Source organism: Pipra filicauda, unplaced genomic scaffold, assembly GCF_003945595.2.
Source record: "Pipra filicauda isolate LSUMZ 115617 unplaced genomic scaffold, ASM394559v2 scaffold211_size2331000_pilon, whole genome shotgun sequence".
Lineage (NCBI taxonomy): Eukaryota > Metazoa > Chordata > Aves > Passeriformes > Pipridae > Pipra > Pipra filicauda.
The window spans coordinates 1926406-1946178 of NW_024104323.1; the positions used below are offsets into that span (position 1 = coordinate 1926406).

Below are 19773 nucleotides of genomic sequence, written 5' to 3' on the forward strand. Positions count from 1 at the left end.
GTTGTTGCAGCGAGGGAGAGCGAGCGAGGGAACGAGCCCTCCCAGGAAAGTCCTTCTCGACACTAAAATAGAAACAAAAGCCGGGTTGGGGCTGCGCGGGGCTGCGCGGGGCGCGGCGGGGCAGGGGCGGCCGCGCTGCCCTCACACCCCCGCGGGCCCGGGCTGAGCCCCGGCGGGGCCGGCCCGGCTCCGCGCTCCGCGCTCGGCGCTGGGGCTCGGGCTGCTCATGGCCAAAGGAGCCGAGTGGGAACGGTGAGATCTTGTCCTGATCTCTGTAAAACTGTGACTATCTCACATGTCCTTCCTGCTCTGATCCGCCCGCTAATGAGCCAAGCCCCCTTGATTGCTGATTTTACGCGTTTCAGACCAATTGTGGATCTGCATAGGCGGGGTTTTGACAGCTCCGGCCAAGCTCCGGGCTCGGGGGGGCGGGGGGCGCGGAGGGAGGGAGGAAGGGAAGAAGAGGGGGGAAAAAAAAAAGGGAGAAAAAAAAAAAAAGAAGAAGGTGTCGGAAGCATCGGCAGTAAGAAAACATGTCAACAGAATAAAATATTAACCAATGACAGAGAAAAGTGCTCGAAATCCCACCCCCGGCTCCTTTCCGCATACCGGGTCAGCCCCGGCTGCGCCGCCGGTGCGGGGCCAGCGCGGAGCCACCTCGGCGGAGCGGGGAGCGGAGCCACGGGGGCGGGGGGCGGCGGCAGAGGCCCCCGCCGGTCTCCGCGGGGGCGGCGAGGCCGGGGAGGTGGGGGGGAGAGCGGCCGGGCGAGCCCGGCTGCGGCCGCTTTATGACAGATCCTGGAGAGCGGATCGCGGTGGGGCGCGCCCCGCCCGCCGCTCCGCGCACAACCGCGCACGGCCGCGCAGCGCCGACGGGGCGGCCGCCGGGAGCGCGGCCCTGCGGAGAGCTGCGGGCGGCGGCGAGGCCCCGAGCGGCGACCTCCAGCGCGGGTGAGTCGCTCCCAGCCGTCGCCCCCCGCCCTGCCGGCAGCCGCCCGGACCGCGGAGGGGGGGTCCCGCCCGTAGCTCCGCGCCCACGACGGAGGCGCGGACCCCGCCGTCGGGGCGCGTCGGCTGCACGGCCGGGGGCCGGCGCGGCTGTGCCCGGCCGGAGGGGCTGTTTACCCGGGCAGGGGGAGGCAGATAAGGAGGAGGGGGGACACTCCGGGGCTGTTTGCTGAGGGATTAGGGCCGGTCCCGCCGCGCCGGGGCCCGGGGGGGGGCGGCGGGCGCGGTGGGTGTCCCCTCGGAGAGGCCGGTTTGGAGATCTGCGCTGATTAACTGAGGGCCGCGGTGGCTGAAGAGGGCCCTGGCGCCAGGCGGCTGAGCCCTCACAATAAAGACCCGTCTCTTGTCACTTCATATTTACCCCCAAATCTTCAAAAAGCGCCCTGCCATCCTTCCAAGGCTCCTGCCCCCGCCGCCTGCGCTGCGGCCAGGCGGGACGGGGGGGTGACGGCCGGCCCACTCCTCTGTCCCCCGGCCTGGCCCCCTCTCCGCCCCCGGCCCTCACGCTCCGCGGATGCGCAGCGAGGAGCGGCCGCAGCCGCTCGGAGCCCTCGTGGCCGTGTGTCGCTGCTCCCCGCGCAGGGCGGGACGCAGGGACCTCCCGATGCCCCCTTCCCATCCCGGCTTCTCCTCTTTATCCCTCTGCCCCCGTTCATCCTGCCGATAGTGACCCCCGCCCGCTGTCCCCCGGCGCCACGCGGAGCCCCGGCCCCAGGCTGTTCTCCGGGCCGATCACCACCTGCCCGCGTCCCGCGGCAGGTTCACCTCTGCCCGCACCGCGCCCGGCCCCGCACCGCGCCCGGCGGGGCGGGCACCGCGCGTCCCCCCCCGGGGCTGCCCCGGGCGACGGGGCCGGGGGGGTCCCACTGACCATTGAACGGGCAGCGGGGACTGAAATTTAGACCCAATTTGGACTTTGCTTCCTTGCCGCCGCGGAAAACTGCTGACGGCAGCTTTGGCAAAAGTGGGGCTTGCTTGTAATTTTTTTTTTTTCCGAATTCCCCCCTCACAAAGCAAAAGCGGAGTCTTTCGTTGCCCCGCGGCGAATCCCCTCAGGCCGCGGCTGTTCTCTCACGGACACCTCGCCTGCTGTTCCTCTGGGCCCGGACACAGCCGTGTCCCCGCGAGGAAAGGTCGCCTCCCCTCGGGGCCACTGCCCGGCCCCCCGCCCGCGCCCCCCGCCCCGCTGTAAACACCACAAACGGCCTCGCCTGAGGAATAAAACCGATCCAGAGCAGCCTCGTCTCCTCGAACTTCCGCAGGGACGCCCCACAAGGGGACTGCGGGGGTAGGGGGATAGCGGGGACCAGAGTATCCACTACGGGCGCGGACGCGACTCAGGATCCCGCACCCATGGTCGGGACAGGCTGCGCATCGCCCCGTCGGTGACCGAGCACGGGGCAGGGAGAGAGGAACCCACGGCCTCGGCTCCCACCCTGAGGGCAGCTGTGCCCCGGGGACAGGGGACGAGAGCTGTCCCCGCGCAGCCCCCTTCCAGGGAGGGTTTTCCAACCTACAGCGCTCGGGGCCACCGTGTCCGGCTCCCGGGAGCCGCCCCGGCCGCCTGCGGGCCCGGCACTACAGCGGCGTGCGGTCCCCAGGCTGGGGCGGATGGAGGCCGGGCCTTCTCGCGAATTCGTCCCGGAGATCCGTCCTGGGGATCTGTCCCGGTCCAGCCCGGAGAAACTGTCCCATCGGGCCGCCTCCGCCCCCCACCCGCCCCGCAGCGCGGCCCCGCTCGCTCTTCCCCTTTCATCTCTGCCCATCTCCACTCATCATCCTTTTTCTATTTTTAGCCGGTAGACTTAGGCCTTGGCGCCAGGCCGTTTAAGACCTGTCAAAGTCCTTCATATTTCCCTCATGTCACATGGACCTTTCGCTCCCTTCCCCGCGCCATGCGAGGGCCGTAATTTGGATCTGTGAGCTGGTGAGCAAATGCAATTTGCTCTTCTCCATCGCTGTGTTGTCTCCGTGACCCCAGCCAGCAGGACGGCTGGTGTCCTGTCCGGGGCACTTACACAAATTGCGGGTGATTGATGAAAAATAACAATTCTCACAAGCAGCCGGGCCTCCGCCTTCCCCTCCTCCCGGCTCCACCGGGCTGCGGCGGCCCCGCGCCCCGGGGAGCGCTCCCCCCCGACGGGGTGCACCAGCCGCGGCCGAGGAAGGGGCTCCAGGCGAACGGGTTTTCCGCCGGCCCCCCCGTTCCCGGCACTGATGCCACGGCAAGAGGGCACCCCGGGGCCCCTGGCGAGGACGACCGAGCTTCTCGCACCTTCCCAAGCGGAGGGACCAGAGCGGGGGTGGAAACAGGCCGTGCCGTGGAGGGAGGGGGACGGTGCCACAGGACTGGGTTCCACGGTGCTTCCCCGGGAGAAGAACAGACACGGGGATGTCAGAGGCCCCCCAGAGCGAAGCCGCAGGTGCGGGGTGGGGAACTCCCTCTATCCCGAAGGTACTGGGTCCCCGCGGGACTCGGTGGCCCCCACCAGTCCCAGGGTGTGCCCCCCGGTCCGACCTGACCCTCCCGCCGCAGCTGGGCCGTGGGGCAGGCGGGGAGGAGGCGACCCCACAGTCCCAGCAGCTTCCTCGGCCGCTCTTCTCTGCTCCACCTGGAGAGGAAAAGAACCCCACGTGTGATGAATCCATCCTCGTTTGCTCTCACCCACCCGCGTCCACCCCTCCTCTGCTTCCCTTCCGCGGGGCGCCGCATCTCCCCTCACACCCCTCGGCGGGGTGGGAATTCCCTTACCCCCGGGAGATCCCGGGAAAACGACTCTGCCCCCCTCCGGTGCTCCGGTGCCCGTTGGAGGCGACGGGGAGGGGCCGCCGGGCACCGGGGGCCGCCTGATGCCCTTTTATCGACAGCCACCGGGAGAGATGCTCGACCCAACACCAGCCCCGGCCCCGCCGCCCTCCTTCCTCCCTCCTCTTCCTCCCGCCGCGCGGCCGCGGAGCTCCGCGCCCCTTCCGTGCGCAGGGAACCCCGCGGAGCCCCGCCAGCGCGGCAGCCCCCGGGCTGTCCCCCCTGCTCCGAGCTCCCCCTGCCCTCAGACTGTTTAGATTTCTTTCCAGCTTTAAAGAAAATATTTCCAGTAATCCAGATTTCTGGAAAATAACAACAGGCGGGGAGACGCAGACACAAACGCCGCTGAAGTTTATCCAGAGTTTGAACAATTTATAAACACATTTCCCGGCTTGTTTGTCAGGGCGGGCGGCGAGTGACCCCGGCCCGGCCGGGGGGGACACGCGTCCTCCGCTCCCCCGTTACTCCACGTTGCTTTGAGCCAGGAGCGCGCTTAACCCTCCGCCTGATTGAGTTTTAAATTATTTCATTGTTTTTTTTTTTTTTTAATTACGGAGCGCTCTCCCCGCGCGGGGCGGAGTGACCCCCCTCCAGCCCCGCGCCCCCGGGGCTGCCCAGCTCCCCACGTCGGGGCGCGGCGCCGAGCCCGCACCGAGCCCGCTGCCTTAAAAGGCGACGGGAGCCCCAGTCCGGGCCGTCCCAGAGCGGGGAGACCCGCTGGAACCCGCGCTGGCACCGAGGATGGGAATGGGAATGGGTACAGGGATGGAGGGGCACGGTGGGGGATCATGTAAATCCCTCTGTTTAAAAAACTTCCATTTGAGAAAGTGTGTCACATCCCGGCGCGGGCGCGTAATCCCCGGGCTAATGGCATTATCGCCGCCTCATCGCCGTCATGGGATGGGGCTGGGGGCGAGCACACCCCGCCCGCCGCCACGCGTGACCACGGCTCGGTTCCGCGGGGAAACGGAGCGCCGGATCCCCCGCTCCACTGGGGGACCCTGGGGTCGGTGTCGAACCCCCCTCCCGGGTCCCTCGGTTCCCCCTTGGGGGCAATATCGATAATCGGGCGTCTATCGATAACCGGGGTCCCGTTGTCCGCCCGGGTTCCCCGGGCGAAGCCCGTCCCGGTTCCCCTGCGCTCCGCGGCTCGTCTCTGAACTCAAAGGGCTTCAACAAACGGCGTTACTTGATAAAATGATGCTCTTGGGCCCCTCACCCCTTTCCTCTGTGAGATTAACAGCGAGGATTTGGGGTCGTCCCGCTGCACAGTGCCCGGAGCAGCTGGGACGAGGCCGCCTGACTCCCACAGCAACGATGTCCCGGGAAAAATCGGGGAAAAGCGACAGGAACGGCGATTCTGAGAGCGGAGCGGCGGGGCCGGGAGTGAAAGGGAAAACTATCACGAAGGGCTCCATGATCATCGGTCCAACCTCCCCCGAGGCAAAATCCCCTTCTGGGCAGGGACCTCGCCTGTTCAGGGACAACAGGGCAGGGGATGTCCCGGGCTGGGTCCTGGCCCACGGTTTCTCTCCCTCATTAGTTTTATTTTTCAAACTGTGCCTGGTGTGTGCAGTCCCCACCGGTTGCCCCTGGAAGGGGGAAAGGTGCAGGGCAGCCCCCAGCTTCATGAGGGTCACTCAGCCCTCCTGGTTCCCAGTCCCTTTGCATCCCCAGAAACCCTTTTCTCCCTGTTTGGGGCCAGGAGTTTGGCAGAAGTTACAGGATCAAAGGAGGGGCAAGTGAACCGGCCCTGGGTGGGCAGAGCTGAGGGGATCTCACATCTTGGCCTGTCTTCTTCAGATGGGATCTAGGAATGTGTCTGGAATCATATCTAAAGCAGGATCTGATGCCGTCGTTCCCACGTCACGTGAGTTGTGGGTTTGGTCTAGGTTTGACTTTTAGGATTGCAGAAAATCACCATCTTGTGTTTGTAGGAGAGAGCATTTCGCTGCCAAGAGAATAAAAACGGTCAGAATAAATCAGGAGCTGGTCCTGGGCAGGAATAACACTTTTCATTGCACCTGTCCCTTTCCTGGGTGCTTCACCATGAACAAATCTGGTGTACACCAGCACTGCATGGAAGGGCCAACTCTCATCATCTTTATCCACATTTCCTCCAAAACACAGCACTCCTCTGGGCCCTATTCTGCCAGAGGCACAGAGAGGTGGAGCAGGGCTCTGAAGGTAGGACAGGCTCTTCCCATCTTTCAGTTCTTGAAACCAGTCTGCAAACTCAAACTGCTGTGGGGCAATGCCCCGTCACGGCCCTGGATCCATCTCCGTTCCTGGGCACCTCTGCATTGCACTAAAATTTCTCATTGCCCAGCTTTTTCCTCACTTCTCTGTAGGTCCTGGGCTCTTGCACTGATTGCCCTGAGGGTCTTGGGGTCTTGGCACGGGCACACAGTGAGCACGCTGAGACCTGCCACCCTCAAGCCTCTCTTCTCCCAGCTCCTCGCCTGCATGAGCTCTGCAGTGCCGGCTGATTGCTCTCCAGGCATGTTTTCCATGGATACCTCAACGGAGGCAGCACCAAATAACAAGTAAATAACAGCCCCCGTCGCCGGGCTGCCGGCACAAAGCAAGCAATTGCCCTTCACGCAGGTCACTAATCTCTTGACACATGGTCTTTGAGACCTGGGCCACGGGGAGGGAGGCTGAAAGGGAAGAAAAGATAGTGGGGACAATGGCAGGGCCGCCGGCTGGCTAATAACCCTTCTCCCAGCTTTGTCTGGGTACACTCGGCGAGACGCTGGGATCAATTCATCTCCACAGAGAAAAACACACTCCTGCCCCCGTCATGGTGCCCGTGAGGGTCCCGACTCGCCGGGCTAAGTGCAGAGCTCGAGATGCTGCAGGTATTAATAGCCCCCATTTTGTAGCCAGCAGTAATTCCCTCCTGTGTTTTCCCCTCCACGCTGAAAACAAATCCTTCACTTCATCCGTTTGTCCTCTCCAGTTGCCATCTGTCTTCCATCCTTCAAATCTCACCTTAAAAACAGTGCCTCTTGAGCAAATCCTCCCCGCCGTCCCCGCGTGCCGTCTCGCCCGGCGCAGGCCTGACACTACAAGCGCTCATTGAAGTGAAGGGGATTTGAGAGTGCACAGGACACGGCGGGATTAAGGCCACAGATTGTGCTCCCCGGGCCGCGCTGTGCCGGCGCAGCAAAGCCCGGCCTTGCGGCTCTGCCTGCCTTGGGGCTCTGCTCCCTCCCGTCAGCTGCTCCTTCGCGCCGGGGAGGCGGCCAGTGCGCCGGCATCCCCATCCCTCTGCCCTTCAGGTGCTGGTGGGATGGAGGGAAGCACCTGAGCTGACCTCCCTGGGTGTCTCCAGGTCCTTTCCTATGCGGACGGAAGCAGGAGAGGTCACCCCCTGTGCCCCGGCCGGGAGGCACAGGGGGGTTCACGTGGTGGGACTGCTGTTTGCACAGATGTGGCAGGTGCTGTCTCACATCCTGGCATCCCATCCCATCCTGTCCCATCCCGTCTTGCCCCACACCACCCAGGGGCAGCATCTGCGGGGCGGCCCCGGCCAAGCCGTGAATCACAGCGCACATCAAAGCGCCGGCAAGGAGAGCACTCGCGGCCCCGGCAGCCTCGGAGCGGACAGTGCCTGTGCAGATGTTCAGCAGCAGCTTTTATCAATTACAGACAGCAGCAGAATTTACCAGAAAACCCAGGGAAGGGAAGGAAGGAGCTCTGGCCAGTGGAGGGGCCACAGCAGAGCCCACTCAACCCTTGCAGCTCCACGGGATGGGTCATTCCAGCACATCACCACTTCCCTCCATTTTAGCACCAGTATAACATTCCATTCCATTCCATTCCATTCCATTCCATTCCATTCCATTCCATTCCATTCCATTCCATTCCATTCCACTCCCCCACGTTCCCCTCCAGCCCTTGCTCTGGTAGGGGGTCACCTGCTCCCATCAAAATCTTGGGCTTCTTCTGGAAAACCCCACCTTGCTGGGCTTCACGGGCACGAAGGAGAGATCAGACATGACCACTCCTGATCCAAACCTTTGGAGCTGATGAGATTCCTCCTGGAAAATAAACCCACACAATATCAAAGCCAATCACATGACCTGTGGCAGTGTGACACTTGGTGTTTTTTGGCTGAGCCTGGCAAGCTCCCATAGACACTGTGGACTACCAGGAGTCTCATGGTCCGGTCAGTCACCCAGGCAGGACAATGGCATCACTCCCACATGACAGCTGGACTTTCCCCTTTCGACAGCAAAAAGGGCAAAATTCAGTGTACCTTGAGAGGTGGCTGTAACATGGACCCCCTCATGTGGGAGGAGAGGCAGCGGGACGTGTCCATCCCTCCCGCAGAGGGAGTCATGGAATGGGTGTGAGGTGGGGTGGGAGGCAGGGTACAGGCCGGGCTGCAGGGGCTGTCTCTGGTTTTCTGCTTGAATGAAGCTGCTGGTCTGGACGTGGTTCATAACCTTCAGCCCACAGCAGACCCTTGGCAAAGTCCTCTCCCCAGGCTGTTCAGAAACGAATGCGCTCTCCCTTCGTTTCCACCTGGGTTGTCAGGTAGGGCTCCTCCCAGGGGCTGGTGACAGGCTGCGGTGCTGGCCCAGAGAGTCCTCCTCGCTGGGGGATGCAGAGACACGGTGCTCCCTCCAAAACACCCCAGGGGGTCCCCGTCCCCCTGCTCCTGAGGTGTATTTAAGTGAAAACACTATCGGTTCTTTCCCCATCCTGCTTCCCACCTCCCCAGAGAAGGGGCTGGGTGGGAGTGGGATTAGTGCCCAGCTGGCACTGGGCTGCCCCACGGGCCATGGCACCCGCCTTTTATCAGTGTCCTGTAATAATACTGTAAATACTCACTGGGCAGTAATTACACCCTATAAAAGAAGCAGCAGCCTGTGGTGTGAGCCAGGACCGGTTCACGACACTCGCTTTAAAGAGACGTTTCATGTCTCGTTTATAGATTAGATTTTAACCTGACAACCTTTTAACATTGTATTAAATTAGAAATTAACTTCGTATGACTGCTCACCGTATAATTGACGCAGGGACAGGCTGAGTGCTACAGAATATTTCAGATACCTTTCAGACAGCAAAGTTCCCAAGAAAATTCAGAGCCTCCTCCTTGATCTAGACCAGGGCTTTGCTATTAATTAGTATTTATGATCAGGTGCCAGGAATTCTTCCCGTGGAGGGAGGGCTGCCAGGGAGCAGCGTCCCTGCTGCGCCGTGCCCATCCCCAAGGGATGTGATGGAGGGAAGGAGACAGAGGGGACAGGGAAGGCTGCAAGCCCCTGACCCTGCCGTCAGTATTCTAGTGTAATTTCCTGCAGCAGAAATTCCCAAGAAAGGCAAAAATTCAGCCTGGGAACTCACTGACAGATGCACAGCTTCAAATTACATCTGAGCCCAGTGAGGGATGGGGTGGCAATTGATGGGACAGTGTCAATGCCCAGGCACAGCCAGGAATGGCCGTGTGTCCCAAAGGCTGGGGGGACATGTGGCATGTTCCCAAGGCTGATCCTGCAGTGGGAAACACCAATTCCAGTGCTGCCCCTGCTCGTGGGCAGTGTTGGAGGAGCGAGGGCACAGCCAGGCACGGCATGGGACAGGGAGGCAGCGACCCTGCCACATCCCTGGTCCAGCTCCAGCGTTAGTGACTTGTATCCCGCTGTGTCCTGCCCTTTGCTTCCACCAGGGTAAAGGCATTTTCTGGGATAATTGAAACCTGCTCCCAGCACGTGCAGGAGGCGGGAGCGGGAACAAACCCAGTGACATCAGCCAGAGGAGGCTTCACCCTGGTTGGGCCGGGAGGACTCTTCAGTACGAGCCCCAGCTTACACTTGTATTCAATTCATGTTATGCAACGTCCATATTAAATAAATTTAATATGAATTATAATTTTTATACACTTTAATCTCATTACGTGACATTGAACAGCCCCTGTGCCCCAGTTTTCCACCCCAGTAAGGCGGGTGATGGGAGGGCTGGATGTTCTGCAGTGGCAGGGACAGGTGAGAGGGGCACAGCTGAAGCCTCTTGACTCTTCCCAATTCTGTTCCCACCAGCTCTGCTCCCACACGTGGGGAGCCACGAGCTCGGAGAGGGGCTCCTGCAGTCCCTGGGACAGGCACTGCCTCCACAGCCACATGCTTGTCCCGGTGCCTTTTCCATCTGTGAAGCAGGCCAAGCAGTGGATTCAATTATTTTTTCCTAGCACACATAAGCCACTAATCATTTATTGCATTAAAAAACCCCTCGTCTCCGCAACTTTTGTTCCCGTTTTATCCAATTAAAACTCAGGACAAAAAAAAAAGTTTCGTTTTCTCTTTTTTTTTTTTTCTTTTGCAATCACAAAGACCCGATCTCAGCCCCATTGACTCGCTAATTGTAAGCACTCAGATGGTGGGGTTTAAAGTTACACTTAGCAGCTGTGAAACATTAGGGTGAAGTGATTACAACCTACTGGAGGATACCGAACATTTTTACAATATCTCAGGAGCACAAGGGAAAGACAACAGGAAATGGCGCAAACTTTCCTACCCTGCACAGCAACAAGCCAGAGCGAAGGAGCGAGAAAATAAATGCGGAGACGTGGCGCAGACGTGGTTTGGATCCTCAAAACAATCACTGAGGAAGCCCCGGTGACAGCACCATGGATTTAGCCCCTTGCTTGGGCGGTCAGAGAGGAGGGGGAGCTGCACTTTGCAGCAAAACTGCTCCGGGCTTTCTGCTGAGGAAGGAGGACAGAGATCTTGGCAGAATTTTGCCCTCGGTCGGTCCTTTGCCTTCTCCCAGCCTTGTTGCCGGCAAACGTTGTTCTGGGGCTGGGGAAAGCTGCTCAGGGCAGGACAAGCAGGGCCTGTCCCCTCGAGGGACGGGCAGCAGGATGGGGTTTGCCTGGGCAGAGCCCCATCTGGGCTCAGCAAGGCTCAGCATCACCAGCAAAACCACCAAATCCTGAGCCCCACGCACCCTGCAAAGCACTGGGGAACACCAGCCCTGCTGGTTATACCCAACCCCTGGGCTGGTTCTGAGATTTGATTTCATTTGAACTCCGAGCTGTCACATTTGGAGAACCTTTGACTTCCCACTCCTTTTCAAACAGCCAAACATCCCCCTTCCCATGATTTAAGCCCGCTACACGCGTGTGTTTATTACAGAAACCAGGGTAGGATAAGAAAGCAATATTTCATGTTAATTCATGAAATCTGAACTCAACTTTTAATAGAAGAGCCCCACTTTATGCACAGAGTGATATACAGTCCGCCCTGCTTTAAATGAGACGTTTTGCCTTTTGAACTCAGCAGGAGCCCGCTGCTTACTACTACTGGAAACAGTTTAAAAACCTGCCAGTCCGTGTGTCTTTTGGGGCTCTTTGGTTTATATCATGGCACAACATTCTTGCTGGGCTGCCTGTGACCGCCCGCCAGCCCCTGCACTCGAAAACCCGGCGTTCCAGAAACTCACCTGGAGAATTTCCACGGCAACGGGAGCCGCTCGTCCCAAGTCCTGCGAAGCCCACGAGCCTCTGGTTGTTTCTGCTTTCAGTGGGGTTTGGATCAGTTCCCTCGGCTGAAAACCTGGTCGTGTTAAAAGTCAGGGGCAAACCTCCCCGAGGAGCAGCTTCTAGACATCATCAAGGAGCAGAAATATTCCCTCTTGGTGCCTGAAAAAGAGTTATCATACGGCTGCTGAGGTCAAGGAGGAGGAAAGGTGGGGTGGCACAAAAGCAAGTGGCACCCCGTTGAAATGGGGGATTTTTGTGTGTAGGCTACAGGCAGGGCCATGGGTGGGAGCAGGTGTGTGCTGTGAGTGAGGAACAAGGTGCAGGGATGTGTTGAGTCAGACCCTACAGAGTTATCGATGAACCAGACCCTACAGAGAGATCAGTGAATCAAACCTTACAGAGTTATGATGCATCAGACCCTACAGAGTAATTATTGAATCAGACCCCACAGAATTATGATTAAATCAGACCCCATGGAGTTTTGTTGAATCAAACCTTATACAATTATTGATAAATCAGACCCTATAGAGTTATCATTAAATCAGACCCTACAGATTTATCAATGCATCAGCCACTGTACAGTTATTGTTATATCAGACCCTATAGAGTTATCAATGAATCAGACACTATACAGTCATTGTTGCAACACACTCAGTTCTCTCTGGCTCACAGAAGAGCTGGAACTTGGTTATTCTGCTGGGTCATCTGTGAAAGTATCAAATTAAAGTTAAATTAACTGCCTCATAGCAATGCTTTTTTTTTTTTAAGCTCTAGGCTTTCTTAACAGTTTGGCTACGGGGCTATCAACAGCAGGGAATTTAGGACATTCTTTTCAATGAACCAGACTGAAAATATTTTGGTACAGCCCCAGTTTGTAGGGTTTTTTTGAATCCCTTTCCCCCCCCTTTTAAACAAAACATCCTGATTCAAAGGAGCTTCTTGCAGACTGGGAATTTCCACATGGCCATATTGCAGCACTTATAAAAAGTGATTTAATGCCTGCCAACAACAAATACATTTGCAATGACACCACTCTGTGTTATGTGCTATCCTACTTTGTGTGCTCAGTAAGAACCAGCCAAGCTGTCCCAGGCAGGAGGGAGAAGAGCCGCCTTCCTTCCTCTGCAAGAACTTTGTCCCTTCCCCTGCTCCTTGGAAAGCCTGAAAGGAAACAAGCATCACGGTGACAACACAATCCCTTCTGTATGTGTTAATCTGGATTTTGTTTGAACTTTTGGAGCTGACCTTGGCTTGAACTGTGTTAAAAACCCTGACTGGTGTGGACTGACTTGACCCTGCGGTCCCATTTGTGCCAGCCCTGCTCTCAGCCCCTTCCTTACTTCAAGCCATTATTTTACAGACAAAAAGGAACATAGCATTACAGCAGATATAGCCAGCGGAGCTGCAAGTACTTACTTACAGGCAAACTCTCCTCTGATTTCATCCCAAGGAAGTTTTTTTTTTCTGCTTAAGAAAGGACTGACTGAAAACCAAGCAAGAAGCTGAAATTATTGCTGTAAACTCTCAGTTTTTTATTAGCGGTTTCCAAGCCTGAAGAAAACAAAACCTTCTGAGTGGCTGCATTACAGTTAAAAACAAAACAAAACAAAAAAGAAAATCAAGCCCAGGACTGAACTGGGTATTTGGTGTTTGGGGATGGAGGAGGAAGAGGGTGGTCGGTTCTGCGTCCCTTGGCAGGGCTGGTTTGAGCTGTAAGAGTGCGAGAAGATTTGTGGGTTTAGATAGTTTCCTCTCCTCACCATGACTCAAACGGCTTCTATTAAAAACAAGTAGTGGGAAGGAAATTTCATAAGCTGACAGTCCCATCTCACTCTGCTTCTCGACACAAGTTGGCTGAGATGTAGGAATTCGTGTGGTTATGATGTGTGAGCCCAGGACTGTTTTATCAGCAGAGTTATGCGGGGCTGGTTTTGACTGTGCACGTTCCGAAGGGCACGGAGGTTCAGGCTGTTACACAGCTCTGCAAAGCCCCTGATCCGTGATCCCACAACTGAACGGGTGGAGGTGGGTGCTCCCAGCACCTGGTCCTTGTCCCACAGAAATCAGTGGGACAAAGAAGAGGGGCCCCAGCCAAGATGAGGAGCTGGAGCTGGGCTCAGACACCCCCAAGAGACGGGTGTTGGTTATCAGAGGTGCCAAGGCACCACCTAAATATCTTGGGTTTAATATCCCTTATTTTTAATATCCCTTACTTTTAATATCCCTCACACACAGGGATGAGGGAGCGGGGAGGCAAACCCAAGCTAGACTGGCTGCCTAACAACCACTGATGGCTTTAATTAAAGCCCTTGAGTTAGCAAATATGCCCAGAGTCTGGTCCAGGGAGATACACAAAGCCCACAGTCAGCCCAGTAACACTCCATGAACATTGCCATTTAAGCAGTTTCTTGTTTAACTTAGATTTATTCAATGACACATGCATTTCTGGACAGATATCTGAGTTCCAATGAACAACTTTTATAACCAAATATGAGAAATCTGTGACTGCAGTTTAGTCAATTAAGTACGTTTCTAAAATACATGACTAGAAGAAAACCGGAGCAATAGAGAGAATCCTTCCAAAGAACAGAAAAGAAACATTTCCATTTGTAATACTCCTGGCATCGATGAGTGTCAGAGGGGAAGGAGGGCAGCAAGGAGACGCGACGAGGAAGGAACAACATTATCAACCCTGTCCACACAAAGTCCTCCAGTTTCCAGTCTCTCCAGTTCATCCATTAATGCTCGGCACTTGCACGAACGGCGAGAGCTCCTCTGAGTTACAGAAATTCATCTCTCAACACGAAGAAAGCGGAGAGCGGCCGTGAGACCGCGCGCCTGACCCAAAAATGGCTTAGAAATATCTCTCCTCACCCAACCTCTTCCTGAAGACAGCGAGAAAAGAAGCCGCAGGGCTGTCAGGATTTGAAGACGGAGCCTCTTCATATTGCACAGGGACACAGAGTCAAGATTTCGTGAGTACAGTTTCAGGAAGGTCTGAGAGTCGTCAATATTCATCAGGGTAACGAGAACCATCCAGCGCCGCGGGAGCCGGCAGGTGACGGACACAGCGGGATTGTTTAGGCGGAGAGGCGGCTCGTTACCCTGTCTGGATCTCTCCTTGGATGTTCGGCTAATTTAGGGGAATCCCGTGGGGAACAGGCTGAGGGGCTGGTTTTCGTTAGTCGGGAGGGGGGACCGGTAGCCGTCGAAGTTGCGCGGGATGCTGCCGCTGGTGGAGCCAGAGCTGTTACTCAGCGTCTCTATGCTTCCCTCTCGCTGAAGCTCTGCAAGGGGAGAGAGAGCAGGGCCTGGTTAGTGTTTGGGACAAACCCAGAGTGCCATTAGACAGGCTCTTAACTGACAAATCCCTCATTGCTCCAAGGTTTGCTCATCATCTTTCTTTTCTGGGGTGATCTGGGAATCACTCCCAGGGGATGCCAGCTCCTGGTTCTACTTCCCTGCTGGGCTCACAGCTCACCTGAGCCTAAGAGGAGCTGGAGGGAGGCATTACCTGCTGCCTGGCAGAGCAGCCCCTTCCCTGGGGTCGAGGCTGCTGAGTCATGACATGTCAGGACCTGACAGTGCGGATGCTCATGGCAGAACTGAGCAGGGCACAAAGAGAACAGTGGTAGATGATGGAACATCTTCCCTCCCAGCCATGTGGGAAGGGGCACTGGCAGCAGCACTGCTTACTGATGGTGTGTACCAACAGTGCCTAACCACTGCCATTCTCCACCTTGGGAACACCAGGGACTTCCCACACCCTGTTATCCTGCCCAAAATAACTCTGCATTTTCAAGTCATAGAGAAAATATCCCCCTTCCTGAGCTGTGCCTCAAAACAAAGGAGAAAGCAGCCTGGCTGTGGCTCTCCCTCTCTTGGTCACACACCCCCAGACATCTCCCCTCTCTGACCTCCCAAAGCCTTTCCTGCTCCCTAATCTCGGAACAGGAGGATTTCTGTGTGTGCAGAGCATCGTTTCCAGCCGTGGCCTCTCTGTGAGCCACTTGAACCCAGCGGTGGCCCCGGCGGCAGCAGCGCTGCTGGGCAGCGTCCCCCCGGCAGCACTCAGCAGTGGCAGGCAGGGTGAGATTAGGCAGAGCCCACATCCACCACAGGAATCCTCTCCCAGACACGCGGTGACAGGGGACAAGAAATATTCCGGCGGGTTGCGACTTCCGTCTGCGCAGCCCGGGCTGGGACAGGGACAGGAGCTTCAAATAATTCCTCTGCTGCCAAGGGGGAGAGAGCACCTAAAGGGGCTCCAAGAGAGCTGGAGAGGGACTTTTCACAAGGGCATGGAGGGACAGGACAAGGAGGAATGGCTTTAAATTGAAACAGAGTACATTTAGGCTGGATATCAGGAAGAAATCATTCCCTGTGAGGGTGGGGAGGGGCTGGCACAGGTTGCCCAGAGAAGCTGTGGCTGCCCCTGGATCCCTGGAAGTGTCCAAGGCCATGTTGGGATAGTGGAAAGTGTCCCTGAACATGGCAGGGGGGTGGAACTGGATGAGCTTTAAAGTCTCTTCCCATGCTATCCATTCTATGGTTCCCTATAAGGCACAGGGGTGAACTCCTGGAGGAGACAGGCAGCTTTCCCTGTCCCTGCATCCCGAGTTTTGCTTGGCTGGGATGCAAAGGAGCTGGTGGAGCTGGAGGAGCAGTGCCCTCTCTGCTCTCTGCAAAATATTCCTGCAGCTCCACAACTTCCACTGCCTCACCTGGGATATTTTACCTCCTGTGAATGCCCTGGCAGTCCTTTTGCTGCAGTGAGACTATGTGATAAGGACAGATCTATACATATAGTGCAAGGCAAAGCAAAAAGTCAGTTCTTCCCCAAACCAAAAAGCATCCCACCTTCCCACCCCAGCATCCTCGGACACTGCCCTGCTCCCCTCACCACCTGAGCACTGCAGGGCAGCAGCCAGGCAAGCACACACCTAGCAGTGAGGGCTGTGGGATTTAATCCCTCATCCCCAAGGTAACCTGTGATGGAGATAATCTGCCCAGGATACAAGGGAAACAAATTAGCAGGAAGCTGGTCACCCTGTGAGCAGCAGTGAGCACAACCTCGGCTGTGTTCACCACCATGCCTCGCCAGTACTGGGTGAAGGAATGTCCCTGTCTAAACCTCTTCATTCTCCTCACATCCTTACTCTCCCATGAGTTCAGGAAGTAAAACCAGTAATTTAAATCAGAACTGAGTGGCGTATCCCACACTAATGCCGTGCTTATCCTGTCTGATTTGGGGCTTTTATCTCCCTCAGCACACAGCTGGCTTTGGTTAGACATCCCACGTCAGAGCTCGGGGCGCTGGGCTCCCCCAAACCCGGCGCAGCTCCTCGTGGGGGGACTCTGCTCTCTCTTCAAGCTATAATTGATTTTTGGGCAAATGTGTTTCCAGTAACTGTGGCTGAAGAAGGGAGAGGGACAGAGCGAGGAGCATTTGTTCCCCTGTGGATCCTGTGTGGCTGTTCCTGCTCCTTAGGGCCGAGCTCCTGCCTGTCCGTGCCCACACCGTGTCCTGCCTGTCCCTCAGTGCCTTGTGCGGGACCGCACGCCCTGCCGGGATGGGATTTGGGGGAATTCGGGCTTTTCTGGGGTCTGCAGGATTTCTGCAGCTGACAGTGCTTGTCACCTCTGCGGGGGCCTGCCAGGGGGTGGCACTGCAGAGACTGATGCCAGCCAGGGAAAAAGCCTGGATCAAAAATCAGGGGGAGACAGAGCGGGTGGGCGCAGGGCTTGGACGGGGTCCCATCCCAGCTGTGTCCCACAGCTCCGAGCGTGCCGCCCTGAGCTGCCCTTGCTGCTGCCAGGCAGGAAAACCTGACAATTCATGACAGGGAGGGACAAAACAGAGGGTATGGAAGGTGCAGGGGGTCAGGAGGAACTGGAGGGGATGACGTCCAGCCCTCTGTCCCCCTCTGCGTTCAGAGAGAGCTGGGCTAAAACCCGAGCAGCTCCCACATCCGAGCTGCCACCCCAAGCGCTGCGGATGGGACATCCTCGCATTCCCCATGGAATACGAGTCCGGGCGCTCTCAAACAGCCCGGCACTGCAAACTCTGGAACTCATTAGCCAGCGAGGCAGACGAGCAGTGTATTTTGATACCCAAGGAAGCCCTGTAAAAGTGCCGAGCGCTGCCGCAGAGACACCGCCGTGCTCAGGAAATTGGGCTCTTGCCCTCACCCTCGCCCGGCGCTCGAGCACGGCGGGGTCACGCCAGGGGGGCAATTAGCCTTTACATGGTCACCAGGGACTACCTGCCCGCACGTCTGACCCCCTGCATCCCCGTCAGCACGTTTGCCTGCATGCCCCTAAATCGGCCTGCTTCATTAATAAAAAAGAAAATTTAAAAAATCCCAATACTTAATATTATTCTTTCCCCCAGCCCTTCCAGCAGACCAGGGCATGGCAGAGGGACATCTATGCCATTCCCATGGAAAGCTCAGACAAGGCTGGGAATGGCTCCATGACATGGGGACAACCCTCCTATTACGGACTACAAACTGGAGGACGATTTCTGATAGACCCGATGCCCGGAGAGACCCAACAAGTGCAGAAGAGCCACCACGGTGTAGTGGGGCTGTGAGTACCAGGAGAAGCCAGTCCCTAAAACAAAAAGCAGCACCCTGGGATGGAACAGCCAAGCCTCGTGGCACAGCTGAAAGGGACTGAAATACCTCCCAGACTTCAAGAAGACCCATCACACAACCAGTCAGACCACTGATGCCCTCTGTGCTGGGAACACGCTGCTGGAAAACACAAAACAGAAGCAAACCCAAGGATCCCCTCATGGAAAGATGGGGCTGAGGGGCAGCAGAGCCCAGAGCAGCAGGATCAGGGCTCAGCACCGTGCCAGTAGAGCAGGACATGGCTGCCCAGCAAGTGATTTCGTTTACTCCGGTGGAGTTACGCCAGGAATGGACTTGGCCCCAGCATGTCTGAGGGTTATTGTATCTGCATTCCCCCATGCATATACTGTCGAGATGTATTAACTTCCTTAAATGTACCAGTAAAACAACCTCTTATGATACACTTTAATGAACTTGTACAGTAGCCAACAAATTGTGCATCATATAAAACCCATTCGGCCTTATAGACTCTCTGGCTATTTTGTAATAACTGCAATTTGCTTCTGCTGAAGCAAGATAACCAAGGTTGAGAAGTCAGGCTTTGCAGAAACCTAAATATTTGATTTGGGGGGGAGTGGGTGGGAGAAGGAAGAAAGGGGCCTCTGGGAGCTATTTATGGGGTCAAAATAACATGAGACCTGCTCTTCTCGTAGCATTTCCACCATCAAGGAAATGAAATACTGTGAGAAGACCAGCACTTGCATTATTTTGGCCCCATAAATGGCTCCCTGAGGCTTTCAGAAGCCCGTGAAAAACAAACACAAATACAAATAAATGCTAATACTGGAAACGTAAATACTAAAACCTGCCCATGTCCCCGGAGGAAACGACTCACAAAGTCCTGACTGCCCTAAAAAAAAAAATTAAAAAAAAGGGAAAAGAGACGAAGGAGCTGGAACATCTGCTGAAGCCATGAGGAGAAAGTCACTTCAGGGGAGCTGGGAACAGCCCTGCCTGCGCTTTTGACAGTAACAGTAATGGGCACCGCTGGCATCACCCAGGGTCCCAGGGTAACGGGGATTTTCAGGGCACACGCGCTCTCTGCCGTGGTGGAGGCGGCAGCAGCAAAACTCCTCGTGGCTGCCGGTGTGGGGAGGGAAGGTGGCACAGCCAGTGGCCAGCAGGGGTGCCCACCCCACCCCAGGGGAGCCACCCCATCCCACGGCCCCACACCACGCTCCAGGGCTGTGGGAACATTTGGAGAGCAATGGGGCATGGAAGGAGCTGCAAGCAGATGCTGGTGCTCCCTGCCTGGCAGCGCTGCCTGCAGGCCTGCCCGCAGCCCGGCACCGGCACGGCCCTCCCGCGGGGTGGATGGTGTTCCAGGAGAGACTGAAAATGAAACCTCCCAGGAAACATTGCTTGCTGCTGATATTCCCGACAGCCACGCTGTGGCCAGACTGTCCTGTCCCTTGTTCTGCTGCCTGAGCTGGCTGCCAAGGTGGAGGGGAGGAGGAAGAGCAGGAGGAGCTGCTCAGGGGACAGCCCGGGGTCTGCAGGCCTGGGGCAGCAGTGCCATTCCCTGTCCAGCCAGGCGGTTGCACCCTCAATTCCAGAAAGCTCCAGGGACTGTCAAAGGACTCTGAACAAATCCAGAAAGGTACAAAGCCCTGCCAAGCTTAAATGTGAAATAATTTTCTGGGGTGCATTAATTTGATGCCTGTAGAAAATCTATATAAGCCCTCTTTTGCCCGGAACACTCATAAATTATGCTGCCTTCCTTATCCGTGCTCTCCTGCAGTGGCCCTCTCAAAGCCCTGGTATCTCCTTTATGTCTACTCAAAAATCTCCTCTCCGGTGCATTATTTCTCCTAATGGTTTTTCCTTTC

General features: G+C 56.8%; 1 protein-coding gene across 8 annotated transcripts in view; it reads right to left on the reverse strand.

The window, feature by feature from the left end:
- Window positions 1-13701: 13701 nt before the first annotated feature.
- BCAS3 (BCAS3 microtubule associated cell migration factor) overlaps window positions 13702-19773 on the reverse strand; it is a 317385-nt gene continuing 311313 nt past the window's right edge. For 5 of the 8 annotated variants that reach the window (XM_039381061.1, XM_039381059.1, XM_039381060.1 and 2 more), the window contains one exon: window positions 13702-14593. In XM_039381061.1, the coding sequence (XP_039236995.1) occupies window positions 14445-14593 (149 nt within the window). In that variant the 3' untranslated portion in view covers window positions 13702-14444. The remainder of the gene's footprint in view (window positions 14594-19773) is intronic. The other 3 variants (XM_039381063.1, XM_039381062.1, XR_005563467.1) reach the window with 3 other exon arrangements.